This window comes from Notamacropus eugenii, chromosome 2 (assembly GCF_028372415.1).
Source record: "Notamacropus eugenii isolate mMacEug1 chromosome 2, mMacEug1.pri_v2, whole genome shotgun sequence".
Taxonomy (NCBI): domain Eukaryota; kingdom Metazoa; phylum Chordata; class Mammalia; order Diprotodontia; family Macropodidae; genus Notamacropus; species Notamacropus eugenii.
Window position 1 is genome coordinate 74,671,291 of NC_092873.1, and position 16,941 is coordinate 74,688,231.

At 36.9% G+C, this 16,941-nt stretch overlaps 1 protein-coding gene across 1 annotated transcript; it reads left to right on the forward strand.

Annotated features, from left to right (window-relative positions):
* Positions 1-635: 635 nt before the first annotated feature.
* On the forward strand, positions 636-1,592 carry LOC140522670 (olfactory receptor 6M1-like). The gene has a single exon (XM_072638000.1). It carries the CDS (start codon positions 636-638, stop codon positions 1,590-1,592), a length of 957 nt encoding a protein of 318 aa, XP_072494101.1.
* The last annotated feature ends 15,349 nt before the right edge of the window (positions 1,593-16,941 follow it).

A 16,941-nucleotide genomic window follows, 5' to 3' on the forward strand; every position in this document is an offset into this window, starting at 1 on the left:
TAATGTTTTTCATAAAGCATGTTCATCACAATAACCTTGTAAGATTAAGTAGTGATTCAACTAAGCCCAATTTATTAAGAATTTATTAAACAATGTCCTAGGTATTAAAAAAAGGTTCTGGGAATACAAAACAAAAAACAAAATAGTCCTTGCCTTCAAGAAATTAATAGTCTACTAATAACTGATCAGATCTCTCACTATTTGCAGTTCCTGTCATTCCCTGGTTAAACTGATTTTAAAGTAGAGCTAACCAGCATAACAGTCACATTGATAGACTGAATAAACATGCTATAAAGGAGTTGTTACTGAAAGGTAAATATGTGCTCTTATCTTGATTGGAAGCTTTTTAACAAGATAGTAGGGTAAATTGATGGTTACAGAGAAGAACAAGAACATTGCATTAATACACACATTTATTGACTTCTTACACTATATTGTAAGCTCCTTGAGGGAGAAAATTTTGCTCTTATTTTTATATCCGAAGACCTTAGTACAGTACTTTGTATCTAGCTTGTTGATTGATTAATGAGATGTCCTCTTCTGCTCCATTCTTACCTGAGGATTCTTTGATGGGTGGGTTTCATCTGCCTGCTTTTTCTTCTGTGACTCTCTCAGCAGGGGACATCAAAGGCAATATGGAGAAGAGGAACTGGACAATGGTGACAGAGATCATCCTGGTGGGAATCCCCACTACTCCAGCCCTGAGTGGCCTTCTCTTCTTATTATTTTTATTGGCCTACTTGGTGACCATTTTAGGTAATTTCCTCATTATCACACTGATCTGGGTGGACTATAGACTCCATTCACCTATGTATTTCTTTCTCAGCCACCTTTCCTTCAGTGAAATCTTAACCACAACCTGTGCTGTTCCTAAGATGCTGGTTGATTTTTTGTCTGAGAAAAAAACCATCTCCTTGGCTGGATGCTGCTCACAATCTTATTTCTACTTCCTTTCTGGATGTACTGAGTTTATCCTCTTTGCTGTCATGTCTTATGATCGTTATATTGCCATCTGTAATCCCCTTCAATATCCCACTATCATGACCCATCCCCTCTGTGTTCGACTTGTCATCCTATCCTGGTTAGGTGGTTTTCTGCTCATCCTTCCATCTACTATCCTTAAGGGAAGACTGCCATATTGTGGACCCAATGTGATTGACCACTTCTTCTGTGATAGTGCTCCCCTACTGCACCTTGCATGTGTTGACATCAGAGCTATTGAACTGTTGGACTTCTTCAGTTCTCTCGTACTGCTCATTAGCTCACTAACATTAACTATGGTCTCCTATGTCTACATCATTTCCACAATTCTTAAAATCCCCTCACGTCAAGGTCAACACAAAGCATTTGCTACTTGTGCCTCACATTTCACTGTCGTATCAATGGGCTATGGAATCTCCATCTTTGTCTATGTTCGTCCCTCACAGAAGAGTAACTTCCACTTTAATAAGATCCTCTTTGTCCTCTCAAGCATTGTTACACCCCTTCTGAATCCTTTCATCTTCAGTCTAAGGAATGAAACAATGAAAGAGGCATTGAAAGATACCACAAGCAAGATCCAGTCCTTACTAAAGGGCCTAAGATTCAATTGATTTTTTGTGGATAGCTATTCTATTCCTAGACATCAACAAACTGGCTTCTGAGATACAATATCCAACCAGATAAAAAAATGGAATATGATTATCATCATTATAACAGTTCAAATGTTAGACTGTTCCAGCTAGAAAGGGCCATAGACAACATCTAGTTCAGTACCATCATTTTACAGGTAAGGAAGCAGACACAAAGTTGTGAAATAGGAATAATATCTTGGAGTTCAAGTATCTCAATTTTCTGAATGTTAATATACCTCCAGAACCTAGCACACTGCTTTACATAGAGTAAATTCTTAAGATATATTTTAGTGAACTGAATATTTGTGCAATAATTATATAGTACGTTGAGATAGATGCACATGATTATGCACATAAATACATTTACATATATACATATACTTACATGCATGCATGTATATGTGTATGTGTGTATATATGTGTATGCATGTTTGTATAGTATGTGTATATATGCATATGTGTGTTTGTACTGCAGCATTTATATCCATGACTTCATTTAAGAAAGAATACAAGAGCAGGTAGTGATCAGAAGATGACAGTCTTTTCTGGGTAAATATCATGGATTCAGCCTGTAGTCTAGTAATCTGGATATGCAAATTCATTTCTGTAATGCAGCACAGGATCTTGTATTCAGACCAGAGGCACAGACTCTGGGTGTGACCCTGCAGCTTTGTTGCTCTTTCCTTCAGGTCTACTTACTGGCTCCCAGTCTTCCAAACCATACTGTCTACTGGAACTTCCCTTAGCAACTGACACCTCAGCATGAATTTTCCACCCTTTCTCATTGGTGAGTTTCTCCTCGAACCTCTATTTTGTGGAGAGATCGAGGTGACCTCAATTACCGCCCCCCCCACCAGCCTTGTGCTTGGTTTTTGGAACTCAAAACCATGCCCCCATTCCAGTTATTTTCTTTTCTTCCCCTATCTCCACCCCCACCGCGACTTTTTAGTTCTCGTTTGTGTCTTGTCTTCCACATATGAGAATAAAAGTCTTTGGGGGCAGAAAGAAGCTTTCTCTTTGCTTGTATTGTATGCACAGTATTTATCATAGTGTCTGGCACCCAGTAAGTATAACCCCAGGCCCAAAACTCAGTGATATAGGACTCCTTATTAATGAACGTCTATGTCCTGAGCCAGCATGTGGAGCAGAGAAGAGTTGGTGAGAGCAGGAAAAAAAGAAGAAAAAAAGAGCTCTTTAGTTTTCTCCAAGTTTTCACTTGCTTCAGTACTTGGCCTCTTTGTTCTTTACCTTTCTAAGTAAAGAGAGAAAATTGTTGCATTTTGCGAATTTAAAATAGTCAGGTCAAAAGTGTCCAGTCATTTCAAGGTGTAGATTTGCAGCTTTCACAATATTGATGACTTGAGGAGCAAAATAAAAAAACACTAAGAGTGACTTTCTGGATTCAGTCCAGCAGTAGCTGGGAAGAGCAATTGTGTGGCAGTCAAGCCAAATCTGGGATCAATGTTCTGTAGGAACTGTGCTGAGGGTAAGCCTACCCCTCAGAGACTAAGATACTATGATGGCAAGCAAGTGCCTGAGATGTTGGAAGGAAAGGGAATGGGGAGAAGGAATACTTGTAAATCTGTTCTTGCTTTATGTTTGAAGCAAATATCTCATTTTAAATGGTAATTGATATTAAGTGCTTTAGTGCAATTAGAATATTACTGTCCATTGGTTTGCAGCAGAACTGGGCCTGGAGTCAGGGAGACTTATCTTCCTGAGTTCAGATCTCATCTCAGACCCACTTACTAGCTGTGTGAACTTTGGGCAAGTCATTTAACCCTGTGTGGTTCAGTTTCTTCATCTATAAAATGAATTGGAAAGGAAAATGGCAAACCACTCCAGTATCTGCCAAGAAAATCCCCAAAGGAGTCACAGAGTGCCAAATACAACTGAACAACAATAACAACATTGCCTAACAATGCAGAGGATCAGATGGTGGATTTTGAAGCTGATAGCAATAGAAAAAAGCACATTCTGAATGATCAAGGCACTCTAGAACTCCAAGGTGCAGAGATGTAGAGGCATGGTTCTAGAAAGTGCAACACAGTGTTTTCATTATATTTTACATATACAGAAGAAAATAGAACCAAATTCAGAAGGAAGCACATATAAGCAAGAGAGTTTTGAAAGTAATATATATTTTTTAAAGCAAGCAGTATGGAACGGAGACTCACAGTTTCACACACAATCCTTTTTGTGTTCTTCTGTATTGCAATGCTTTTTCACTTTTTAAGTTCGGAATGAAAAAAATGTAGTTCATCTTAAAAAGGAAACAATGAATATGAAGAATTCCAAGTATGGGAAGAATTGATGTAGTATGAAGTAAGCAGCACTAGGAAAGTATATACATGATAACTGCAATAATGGAAATGACAGACAGACAGAAAGAGAGAAAAAAGGAAAGAAAGAAACCCAAATATAATGACCAAGTTTGATCCTGGTTAAGAATTAAGAAAATTTGCTTCTCATCTCAGTTGTAGGGACCATGGGTGTGGAATATTTCATAGTTGATTTTTTTGCTGAAAAAGAAATTCCCATGTCATCAGGACCTCTGCTTTTGGGGCCCCTCTCTTCTTTGGAGGGTGGAAAGCTCTTCCCAGAATCTGCATTTAAGGGGCCCAACCAAGCAAGCCATTTCTTCACTTCCCATCAAGCTCCACTGTGCTTCTCCATTATGCTCCCAGATCTGGGTACTTTCCTTTCCCTCCCTTTCCAGTTTCCTTTTGCGTATTCTCTTCTCATATTTGAAAGCAATCTCCTGGAGACCAAGGGCAATCTTTTGCTTTTCTTTATATTCCCAGCACTTAGCATACTGCTTGGCATGTAAGTGCACTGAATAAATGTTTATTGAAACGCAAAAGATTTTTGTGTTTAAAACACAAAGATGATTGGTTTTGCTGGACTGCTTTTCTTCTGCTGTCCTTTTTTTTTTAACTTCTTTCCTAGAAGGGTCATTCACATCTCTCGGTAAGAAAAGAGAGGACTATGTTAAGAAATAACAGTTATATAAAAACAAAGATGTCAGTAATGATTTTTAGCCAGACCTGTGATTCTGGTAAGGGCCCAGAGCCTACTCATGTACCTGCGCTGCAACTCATAGGTTTAGAGATTTACCTATGACACTGAGAAGTGTCAAAGGTTACAGCCAGAACTGAACCCAGGTGTTCTTGACTCAGAGACCAGCTTTCTATCCACTATATCACACTGTTTATCATCAATGAAGTAATGTAAAAAAAAAATAGAAAGTTGTCGACATGCTTTGGAAATTAGAAATGAAATATCATTGTTGGAATTTGGAATTTGGAAATATAAATTTTACCATCCCCTTGATATAATCTTCACTGGACCTCAGCCACCCACAAGCAAAGTGTCCCAGTCCAGTTCTTTGCCACCACAAAAAGAACTGCTACGAATATTTTTGTACATGTAGGTCTTTTCACATTTTTTATGATCTCTTTGGGATATAGACCTAGTAATGGCATTGCTGGATCAGCAGCTATGTACAGTTTGATTGTCATTTGGACGTAGTACAAGGAAAGACTTAAGGCTAAATTTAAGACATCCAGAGGAATGAGGAGGGGAGAAAGGGGAAAAGGGACAAAGATGTACATGTATCACAGATACAGGAAAGGCAAAGGGATGACTAAACCTCTGGAATGAACAGCATACATGACTAAGCCAGTGGAGTTACATGATTCTCATTTGAGATGATCTTCAGGCCAGGAAAAGAAGAGAAAGAGGATAGACAACTCAGTGAGAGGTGACCTTCTTGGTCCAACAGTCAGATTATATTAAGTTTTTGTCCCTTCTCTCAGTTTAATATAGGTACAATGAGGGTCTCAAAAAATTTAGTTGAAAGGGCTTTGATACAGCCAGATTGAACTGGCTCATAAGAAACAATATTTAAATTTTCAGTGTGGCCATTCACATCCTAACAATCAATAAATGCTAATGTGGAATTATGATTTTCATAATAATCGATATGAAATGTGCAATGAATGTTTTGATTCTCAGAATGGCCTTTTCTAATTTATGAGTCAAACTTACAATGAGGCTTAAATGATCAGTCAAACCTTTGAAAACGCTCACAGTCACTGGCTATGTACATTAAGTGAAGTTAATCAAGACTAGAGAAACTGTTTCCATCACAGAACTCCAGCCCTGTGACCAAACATGTAATTACTCCCACGGAAGGGAGAAATATTGCTCCCACAAGACTTGAGAATGGGATTGTTGTGGGAAACCAAGCTTAAGCCCAGGGAACAATTGTTTGTAATCCACCTTCCCTCACTGTGACAACAAGGACCCTGACATACACAGGAGGGCTTCCTGTACAGGTTCTTAGATCTGCTTTTATAAAAAGAAAGCAACTTTTGAGGGGTCAACAATCACTTTGATCAAACACATATATCATTCACTTAGTTTAGGGGAAAAAGGCAGCACCCTGAACTTCAGAGAAAATACAGAGAAATAAACAGACAGGGATTTCAACTGTCTAACCGTAAGCAATACATACATAGTTACCAAAGAGAGAAACACCAAGATCTGGGTTTTCTAAGCCTGGGCTGGGGGAGGCGGTTCCTTAGCATCTGCCCAGAGTCTTTTCTGGGGAAATAAACACTTCCAATTAGTAAGCCTCAAAGTAAAACCTCACCTCAGACTATTCATACACTTCTCAGAGTTAGAAGGCATCACAACCCTTGAGAACCAGTGCATTGGAAATTAACAAAAGGTGTGGGTCTCCCCTAATCCCCTTAATGAGCAGGCCCATTCATGAGTGGGGAAGATCTTTAACTCTCTAATCAACATTACACCGCTTCCCTTCCTACTAGTGATTTATGTGTATAATCTCTGTCTTCACTCCAGTAAAATAGAATTCTGATATGGAGATTTCCCCATTTGGAAGTCTGTTCCTCTAAAGGAAACTAATTAATTAAATAGCTACTTGCTTACTGACACTTTGTCTCTGGACTGCTGTTTCATCATTCTCAGGTTACTGATTGGGTTCAGTAAAATCCTGCAAACACTACAAATCTGAGCATTATTTATTATTTTGTTGATTGTCTAGTCTTGAGAAAGTGATGGAGAAGATGTTAATAAAGCAGATTAAACTGAAAAGTTTAAGTTTTTTGTTTGTGTTTTCAGAAAACCTTTTGTTAAACATTTTCCATCACAAATGTGAGTGTAGATTGTTGATTGTGCAAAGAAGTCCAGGTCCCACTCAAGAGTTTCTGATTGATGTCATATACAAAGAAGTGTCAATTTTTAACACTAAGGCTCAAGCCAAATATGGCTGTTTCCAAAAAAGAAAAAGGTAGGGGTATCAGGAAAGAGTACATGAAAGGTTAGTTCCAGAAAACTAAAGGTTTGCTTTACTATAAAAAGTAATACATTTCATCTAACTATGACCCATACTATTCTACCTCTATTATCCTGAACTCTGAAATTCTCTCTAATCTGTCCAACCACTCTATTAAAGCTAATCTCTCTAAAGTTGCCTATCATCTCTTAACTTTTAAATCTGAGAGTCTTTCCACTATCCTTAGCCCTCCTTATAGATGCTTGCTCCTCCCTTGGTTTCCATGACACCTCTCTCTCATGATTCTCTTTCCATCTTCAATGTCCTAAACGAGTACACATCAAGGCCCTTTGTTAGGCAGTCTTCTCTCTTTATACTAGTCACATGGGTAATTTCATCTGCTCCAGTGCATTCAAGCATTATCTCCTGCACTGTTATGAACCAAAAGGACATCCTTTCAAAACTTACCTTTTCCCTTAAAACCCTCTCTTCTAAACTTCCTTCTACAACCTTAATATCATCCTTGGTCTCTCTCTCTGTCTCTCTCTCTCTGTCTCTGTCTCTCTCTCTCTCTCTCTCTCTCTCTCTCTCTCTCTCTCTCTCTCTCTCTCTCTCTTCTCTCTCTCTCTCTCTCCCCTCTCTCTCTCTCTCTCTCCCCTCTCTCTCTCTCTCTCTCTCTCTCTCTCTCTCTCTCTGTCTCTCTCTCTCTCTCTGTCTCTCTCTCTCTTTCTCTGTACACACACATGCACACTTACACGCTCAATTAATTGCTACGTCTATAAATAGTCTACCTTCACAGAGCTCAGATCTTTAGCCTTTCCAAAATTTGCATGATCACTAACTGACTTTACTACTTTATCATGTCTTACCTGGTCTCTTTCCAATAACTATTTCTCCTTCCAGAGTCTCTTTTCTCTATTTAATTCTCTACTAATATGCCAAAGTTTTTTGTAAAGGTGCAGTACTTACCTAACCAAAAATTTTGAATGGTTTTCCATTGCCTTCATGATGAAATAAAAACTTTCCAGCTTGGTATTTATATACTTCAATAAAGTTTCTACAGCTTAACTTTTTACACTTGTTTTTTAGTGTGCTCTCTTTTCATAGGATATGTTTTAAATCTGTCATTTGATCTCTAATTTCTGTGCTACCTTTAAAACAACAACCACATAATAAATGTAATTCATTAGTTAAAGCAAAGAGATACCAAAATAAGACTTCAACAGTTTTTTGTTTTGTTTTGTTTTTTTTATTTTCTTTAAGTCACAGAATGTTTCATTTTCTCAGGAAAGGTATCTATCTCTTCGAATGTCCATTTCTTTGCCCTAAGTATCATACACAGTTTTTCTGGTTAATTGATTCTTGGTTTTAATCCTACCTCCATAAACCTCCAAAATGTCATATTCCAAGACCTCCAATCCTTTAATGGAGAAGCTGCTAAATCTTCTGTCATCCTGACTGTGACCCCACCATACTTGAATTGTTTCTTTCTGTCTGCTTGCTGTATTTTCTCCTTGAACTGGGAGCTCTGGAGTTTGTCTATCATATTCCTGGGAGTTTTCATTAGGGAATCTCGTTCAGAAGCAGATCGTTGGATTCTTTCAATTTCTATTTTACCTTCTAGATCTAGAATAATGGGGCAGAATTCCTTCATAATTTCTTGAAAGATGATGTATAGGCTTTTTTTCTTTATGGCTCATGGCTTTCAGGTAGTACAATAACTTTGAAATTTCCTCTCCTGAAACTGTTTTCCATACCAGATATTTTCCAGTGAGATATTTCACATTGTCTTCCATTTTTTTCATTCTTTTGGTTTTGTTTTATTGTTTCTTGATTTCTCAAAAAGTTGCTAGCTTCCATTTACTCCATTCTAATTTTTAAGGAATTATTTCCTTCAGTCAACTTTTGGAGTTTTTTTTCCATTTGGTTAATTCTGATATAGGCTCTACACATACTTTCCTATTAAGCACATTTTCACATTAGTCATGGTGCATAGAATAATTATAACGAATGGGAAAAACCATGAGAAAGAAAATGAACTAAACAAAACAAAAGAGAAAAAAGAGTCTACTTTGATTTGCATTCAGACTCCATAGTTCTTTCTCTGAATGTAGATGGCATTTTCTATCATAAGTTCTTTGGAATTGTTTTAGTTTCTTGCATTGCTGAGAAGGGCTAAGTCTATTAAAATCAGTCATCACACACAGTAGCTATTACTGTGTACAATGTTTTCCTGGTTCTCCTAACTTCACTCAGCATCAGTTCATATAAGTCTTTCCAGGTTTTTCTGTAGTTCACCTGTTCATCATTTCTTATACTACAATAGTATTCCATTATATTGATATACCACAACTTGTTCAGCCATTCCCAAATTGATGTGCATCCCTTCAATTTCCAGTTCCCAGTCCCCACAAAAAGAGCTACTGTAATTATTTTTGTACATGTGTGACCTTTTCCAATTTTTATGATGTCTTTGGGATACTGTTCCAGAAGTAGTGTTGTTGGGTAAAATGGTATGCACATGTTTCAAGTCCTTTGAGCATAGTTCCAAACTGCTCTCCAAAATAGTTGGATCAGTACACAGCTCCCCAACAATAAATTAATCTTCTAACTTTCCCACATCTTCTCTAACATTTGTCATTTTCCTATTTTGTCATGTTGGTCAATCTGATAGGTGTGTTAATTTGCATGTCTCTAATAAATAGTGATTTGGAGCATGTTTCCATATGACTTTAGATAGCTTTAATTTTTTCCTCTGAAAACTGCCTGTTCATATCCTTTGACCATTTATCAACTGGGGAATAATTGTATTCTTGCAAATTTGAATCAGTTCTGTATATATTGTAGTAATGAGACCTTCATGAGAGACATTAGTTGTAAAAATTCTTTCACAGTTTTCTGCTTCCCTCTTAATATTGGTTACATTGTCTTTGTTTGTGCAAAACCTTTTCAATTTAATGTAATCAAAATTATTCATTTTGCATTTCATAATCTTCTCTGTCCCTTGTTTGGTAGTAAATTCCTACTTTCTCCATATATCTGACACATAAACTTTTCCTTGCTCTACTAATTTGTTTATAGAATCAGCCTTTATATCTTAATCATGTGTCCATTTGGACTTTATTTTGGTATACGGTGTAAGATGCTGGTCTATGCCCAGTTTCTGCAGTCCTCTTTTTCAGTTTTCCCAGTAGTTTTTTTCAAATAGTGAGTTCTTATCCCAGATCTTGGAGTGTTTGGATTTATCAAACAGTAGAATGCTATAATCATTGACTACTATGTCTTGTGTACCTAACCTATTCCACTGATCTACCCCCTCCATTTCTTAGGTATTACCAAGTAGTTTTAATGATTGCTTCTTTATAATACAATTTAAGATCTGGAACAGCTAGGCCACTTTTCCTAGCATTTCTTTTCATTAATTCTCTTGATGTTTTGGACCTTTTGCTCTTCTAAATGAATTTTGATATTATTTTTCCTAGCTCTATAAAATAATATTTTGTTATTGTTATGACTTAATTTTTAACCATTTGATAAAGTGTGACTCTGCTTCCAGGGTGGACAGTACACTGTCCCAAGCTCCAGGGGTTTTATGCAGCTGCATTCAGGGATACTTCTAGGGTCTTGTAAGCTTTCAGTTTTTCCAAGGTGGTATTATCTATGGAGAGGTGGCTACTACTCTCCTGGCCCATTCTCTGGTCTATAAGGGACCACAAGTACTCTTTTCTGCCCTGAAACTGTGATAAGGTCCCCCTTCCACTGTGGCAGCCAATTCTGCTCTGTTAGTGCTCCTCCTTGCCCTGGGACTGCTACCCAGGACTGCAACTGAGATACAAGTATGGGCAAAGCAACAAAATACTGCCTCAGTGCTAGCAAAAAGACCCCTATAATCTCCTTCTGACCAGTTGTTTAAAACCCTTTCCATCTGTTGGAGGTGTGGAAGAAGCCACTGCTGAGTCAGTCACTCCTAAGGCTGGCTTAATTTTTTTTTTGTGGCTATAGACTGTACACACATAGCCTGTGCTGGACTGTGCTACACTCTCACCTTGGTGCAACAGACTCTTCATGTTGACCTTTCAAGTTGTCTTTGGTGTCTATGGGCTTAGAGGTCTGAAAACTGCTAGTGCTTCCAGTGAGCACCGGCACAGCCTGCTCTGAGCTGCTCTCCTTTCACCCTGGTGCAACAGACCTTTCCTGTCAACATTCCAAGTTATCTGGGGCTGGAAATTTGTTTCACTCCATCTTTTTGTGGGTTCTGCTGCTGTAGAATTTGTTTAGAGTAATTTTTTAAATAAATTTTTAGGGGTTTTGAGGAGAGGTCAGGAGAGTACTTGCCCTTACCATCTTGGCCCCACCCCTTTATTTTTCTTTTAAAATAAATGTGTCACCTGTCTATTTTAACATTGTTTTTAAAATTTTTGAGTTCCAAATTTTCTCCCTCCTTCCTATCTCCCCCACATTAACTGAGAATGCAAGCACTATATCAATTATGCATGTGATGATCATGCAAAACCTACTTACCTTTTAGCCATATGACAAAAAAGTAAGAAAAATAAAGTGAAAACTTATACTTCAATTTGCATTCAGGGTTCAATTCTCTCTGGAGGTAAATCATATTTTTTCCATTATTTTTTCTATTCCATTGTCTTAGATGGTATATTGTTTCAGATAGCTAAGTCTTTCACAATTGAACACCATTATAATATTGCTGTTAACATGAACAATAATTTCCTGATCTTCTGCACTTAACTGCATCAGTTCATAAAGGTTTTCCATGTTTTTTTTTTCTGAAACATCCCCTTCATCATTTTTTATAACACAAGAGTACTACATCATATTTAAATGTCACATCTTGTTCAGATGGGCATCTCCTCAGTTTCAATTCTTTGCTACTACATAAAGAGCTGCTATAAATATTTTTGCACATATAGGTCCAAACTCTTTCATCTCTTTAGGTTAGTAGTAGTACCGATCAGTTACTGTTTTCTAAAATGGTTGGACCAATTGACAACTCTAATATCATCAGTGTACCTTATCCTATCCAGAATTTGTCATTTCTGATAGATGTGAGGTGGTACCTCAGAGTTGTTTTAATTTGCATTTCTCTAATCAATAGTACTTTAGAGCATTTTTACATGACTACAAATAGTCTTGATTTCTTCTTCTGAAAACTGCCTCTTCATAGCCTCTATTTACCAACTAGGGAATGAACCTTATTTTCATAAATTTCATTCATTTATCTATATATTAGAGAGAGGATGTCTTTATATGAGAAATGTGCTGTAAAAATTTTGATATTGCTTCATAATTATGGTACCTTTTCCCAAAATATAGTTCCCTGATTGCCTCTCTTAATTGGGTCTATTTTTGTTTTTGTTTTGTTGAAGTCTAAAATTATGATTGCTACTTTTGACTTTTTTACTTCAGCTGATGAATAATAGATTCTGCTCCAGTCCCTTGTTTTAATGCTATGTGTATATATTTCTGTTTCAACTATGTCTCTTATACACAATATATTGTTGGACTCTGGTTTCTATTTGTGTCTATTCTGCTGTCTACTTCCACTTTATGGATTAGTTCATCCCTTTCACATTCACAGTTATGATTACTATTTATTTCCCTCCATCACATTTTATTCTCTTTTTATCCTATTCTTCCTCAAGAATTTGTTTTGCTTCTGATCACTGTCTCCCTTAATCTGCCCTCCTTTTCATCACTTCTCACCCCCCATATCCTTTATCCCCTTTCCCTCTTATTTCCCTTTTGGGAAAGATAGATTTCTATGCCCAATTGAATCTCTATATAAATTTTATGTATATATGTAATACATGCATGCACACACATGTAATACATATATACGTGTGTGTGTGTGTATATATATATATATATATATGTATATATATATATATATATATATATATATATATATATTCCTCCTTCCTAGGACTAATTTTTATGAGAATGAGATTCAAGCATTCACACACACACACACACACACACACACACACACACACACACATTTTTCCTTCTATTCTAAATGATCTTCTTTGGGTATCTTTTTGATGTGAGAAAATTTTCGCCATTCTACCTCTTTCTTCCTCTTTCTCCCAGTGCATCCCTCTTCCTCACCCTTACTTTTTTTCTGATATCCCCCCACTATAATCAACTCATACCCATAGCATCTCTCTTTGTAGACCCCTTCCAACTACATTAATAATGATATAACTCTTAGGAGTTACATCTATCACCTATACATATAGAAAGTTAAACAGTTTAAACTTATGGAGTCCCTCATAATTTATCTTTCATAATTATCTTTTTGTGTTTCTCTTTAGTCTTGCGTTTAAATGTTAAATTTTCTATTTACTCTGGCCATCATTAGGAATGCTTGAAATCCTTATATTTGATTAAATGTCCATTTTCCCCCAAAGAATTATACTTAGTTTTGCTGGGTAGGTTACTCTTGGTTATAATCCTACCTCTTTTGCTTTGCAAAATAGCCTTCTACTCCTTTTTTTACTAAGCTTTTGTGTCTCTTTTCCATTTGGCCAATTCTTTTTAAGATATTCTCTTCAGTGAATGTTTGTGCCTTTTTTATCAAGTTATTCAACCTCTTTTCACAATTTTCTTTTCCCATTTTTTTCTCTACCACTCTAACCACTTTCTTTTTTTCCTCCAGAAATACATATTGAGTTGGTTCCACATAACTTTTTTTTTCTTTTGAGAATTTGCTTATAGTTCTTTTCACATTGTTGTCTTCTTCTGAGTTTGTGACTTGGTCTTCTCTGCCACCAGAGTAGGTCTTTAAAATCAAGTTTTTTTTTCTGTTGTTTGCTCATTTTCCCAGCCTATTTCTTGACTTTGAATTTTATTTTAAAGTTGGACACTTCTCAGTTGGAAGTGAGGATGCACCGTCTGAAGCTAGTTCTGGGGACCTGCAAGTTTTCAGTATTTTCAAGGTGGTGTGATCCAGGGACAGGTGTGATCACTCTTCTCCCAGTCTTTACTCTGATCTTTACTTAGGAAGGGATCACTGATACCCTGCAGCCACAAGTGATAGTGCTTCTCTCTGTCCTGGAAATGGGACTCAGAACTGTGTATGTGCAGTAGACTTGCCATTCAACAATGTGCACCCAGTACCAGCAAAGGGTTAGCTGAAATCTCTTTCTGAGCATTTTTCCATTTCTTTGCTCTCTCTGAGTTGAGAGCTTCCTGAATTGCTGCTGCAGACGTTATCTAGAACACCTCCAAAATCTTTGCTAGTGCTGCAATCACATGTGTCCTGGGCCAGGTTCTCAACCCAGTGGAACAGACCTCTCCTGCCTACCTCTTAAGTTATCTTTGACAGCAAAAGTGTCTCACCCCAACCTTTTGTTGACATTGATACTTCAATATTTTGAGGTGTTATTTTAAAGTTGTTTGGGGGAGAAGAGGCAAGTAGTTGGTGCAGTGAATAAAGCACCGGGCTTGGAATCAGGATGACTCATCTTTATAAGTTCAAATCTAGCCTCAGTCACTTACCAGCCATGTGACCCTGGGCAAGTCACTTAACCCTACTTGTCCCAGTTTTCTCATCTGCAAAATCAGCTGGAAAAGGAAAACTGCATACCACTCTGATATGGGACAGCTGGGTGGTTCAGTGGATAGAACAGTGGCCCTGACCTGAGTTCATATCTTACATCAGACACTTACTAGCTGTATGACCCTGGCCAAGTCACTTAATCCTGATTACTTCAAAAAAAAATGAAGATTTTTGGAGTAGAATGTTGGGAGAGTTCAAATGGCATGCTTTCTCTCCTCTGCCATCTCAGCTCCACTGTCTACCATTCCATTTTTCCCTCAGTCTTCAGCACTTTACACTTTGAATGTTTTCACCTTGTTCAAGTCCCAGATTATGTATTAGGCCATCCATGAAACTTTTTCTATCTTCCAGAAAAAAGTTACCCCTTCATTTTTAGTCGTTTATCACCCCTCCTATGTAACTACTCAGAATCTAAGTATTATTATGGTTATTTTGCACTCAAACATCCTACTAGATTATTATAAATTCAGGAGCAACAGTTGCATTATTTTACCTCTGTCCAACAAAATATAGATATTTATTAATTTTGGAGCTATTGTTTTAGATTAAATGGATTTCAATTTTCTCACATATAATGGAAACTTTAGGTTTTTACCTTTATATTTCAATTTACTATTGAGGCAAAGCAGAAAGCACTGACTTCATAGAACTGCTTAAATTTTCTAAAAAATATATATTTTTATATAAAGTTATTGAGTACTGTTGTCACATTATATTTTCACAGAATCCCACTCCATCTACTTATGGCATGGAAGTGATCATGGCTTCTTGAACACTCTGCCTAAAGAGCAGAAATCTTGAAATGCACTACTGAACTGAAAAGGGTTATGAAATAAGCCAGAAAGAGACTATCTTTGTTTGAGGAACAGCCCTACCTAATGGTGGAGAGATGCATCATCAAAAATTTGATTAAAGGATTTTGAAATGTTTTGGTCACAGTAACTCATGAAATAAGGCATAGAGGAGTTGCTTCAGAGGAGAAAAAACTGTATCTATTTAATCACAAATCTCATGCTTCAATAGATTACATTAATGTGGGTATTTACTCCCATCATACAGACCGTGACCCAGCCATGGCTAACCATACTATGGGACTCTTATCTACATCCTTCAATAAGGTCACCACAAGGGGTCCTACTCAATTCTTTTCATACTCTAAAACACAATAAAATGCTTGTTGGTGTATTTCAGTTACTCTGTGACTGGACAATCTTTTTTTTTTCAGGTACATATTTATTTGATGGCTTCTTTATGTGAATTATTCTGCACCAGGAGGAGATAGAAGGTGGTAAAGGAAATACAAACATACAGGTCAGCTTTGAAAGCAATATGGAATTTATTGTATACTTTTTGGAAAAAAAGAAAATTATACATAATAAAGAGAGGAAATAAGGAAACAAAAATTAATTAATTATTTCTTCAGTGCCAGACACTATGCTAAGTGTTTTACAAATATTATCTCATTTTATCCTCATAATAGCCCTATAAAGTTATGTTTATTATCTTTATTTTATATTTGAAGACACTGACGCAGAGTTTAAGTGACTCGCTCAAGCTCACACAGCTCATAAGTGCCTGTGGATGGATTTGAATTCAGATCTTCCTGATAACCAACCAGGCCCTGTGTTAATCCAGTACACCACCTCGCTGGTGAAAATTTGAAGTTTTGTATATAATATTTTTCTTCTTCTACAGTACATGTATATAGATATCTTCATAATCAATCTCTCATTGTCTTCAATGTATCAAAATTTTGTTGTCTATTTAGCACTGACTCATCTCTGCATATACTATATTCAGTCCAATTTCTATCTTTCTTATTTCCACTGTTATTTCTACCTTCTGGGAGGTAGGGAATGGGAAGGTAGCGTTAGGAAAAAACCAACAACAATAATAACAACGTATCCTTGTCTAATGATATTTCCAACGTGGTAATTATGAAGGGCAGCTAGATGACTCAGTGGATAGAGTGCTGAGCCTGGAGTCAAGAAGACCTGAGTTGAAATCTAGCCTAGATACTTTTCAGCTCTGTGACCCTGGGCAAGACATTAGTAGCCTCTGTTTGCCTCAGTCCACTAGAGAAGGGAATAGCATACCACTCCAGTATTTTAGCCAAGAAAACCCCATGGACAGTGTTGGTATGTTATGGTCAATGGACCACAATGAATCAGATATGACTATGACTGAACAACAACAACAAAATGGTAGCCACATCAAATCAGTTAATTCTCTCGGTTCCTTGGGATATAGTGGATTTAGATTTGAAGAGTTGAGGACAACTAAACGCTCTACTATCTCGTTACTCTTCTTGGGTTTAAATGATCTGTCAATCATTTTTACTTTACATTTCCCAGGCTAAAGATTCATTCTATTTGGCAGACAAAATAGATGGAAAGTATGAATACCAAAGTTCTGTCTTCTTATTTGATTATAAATAGTACATC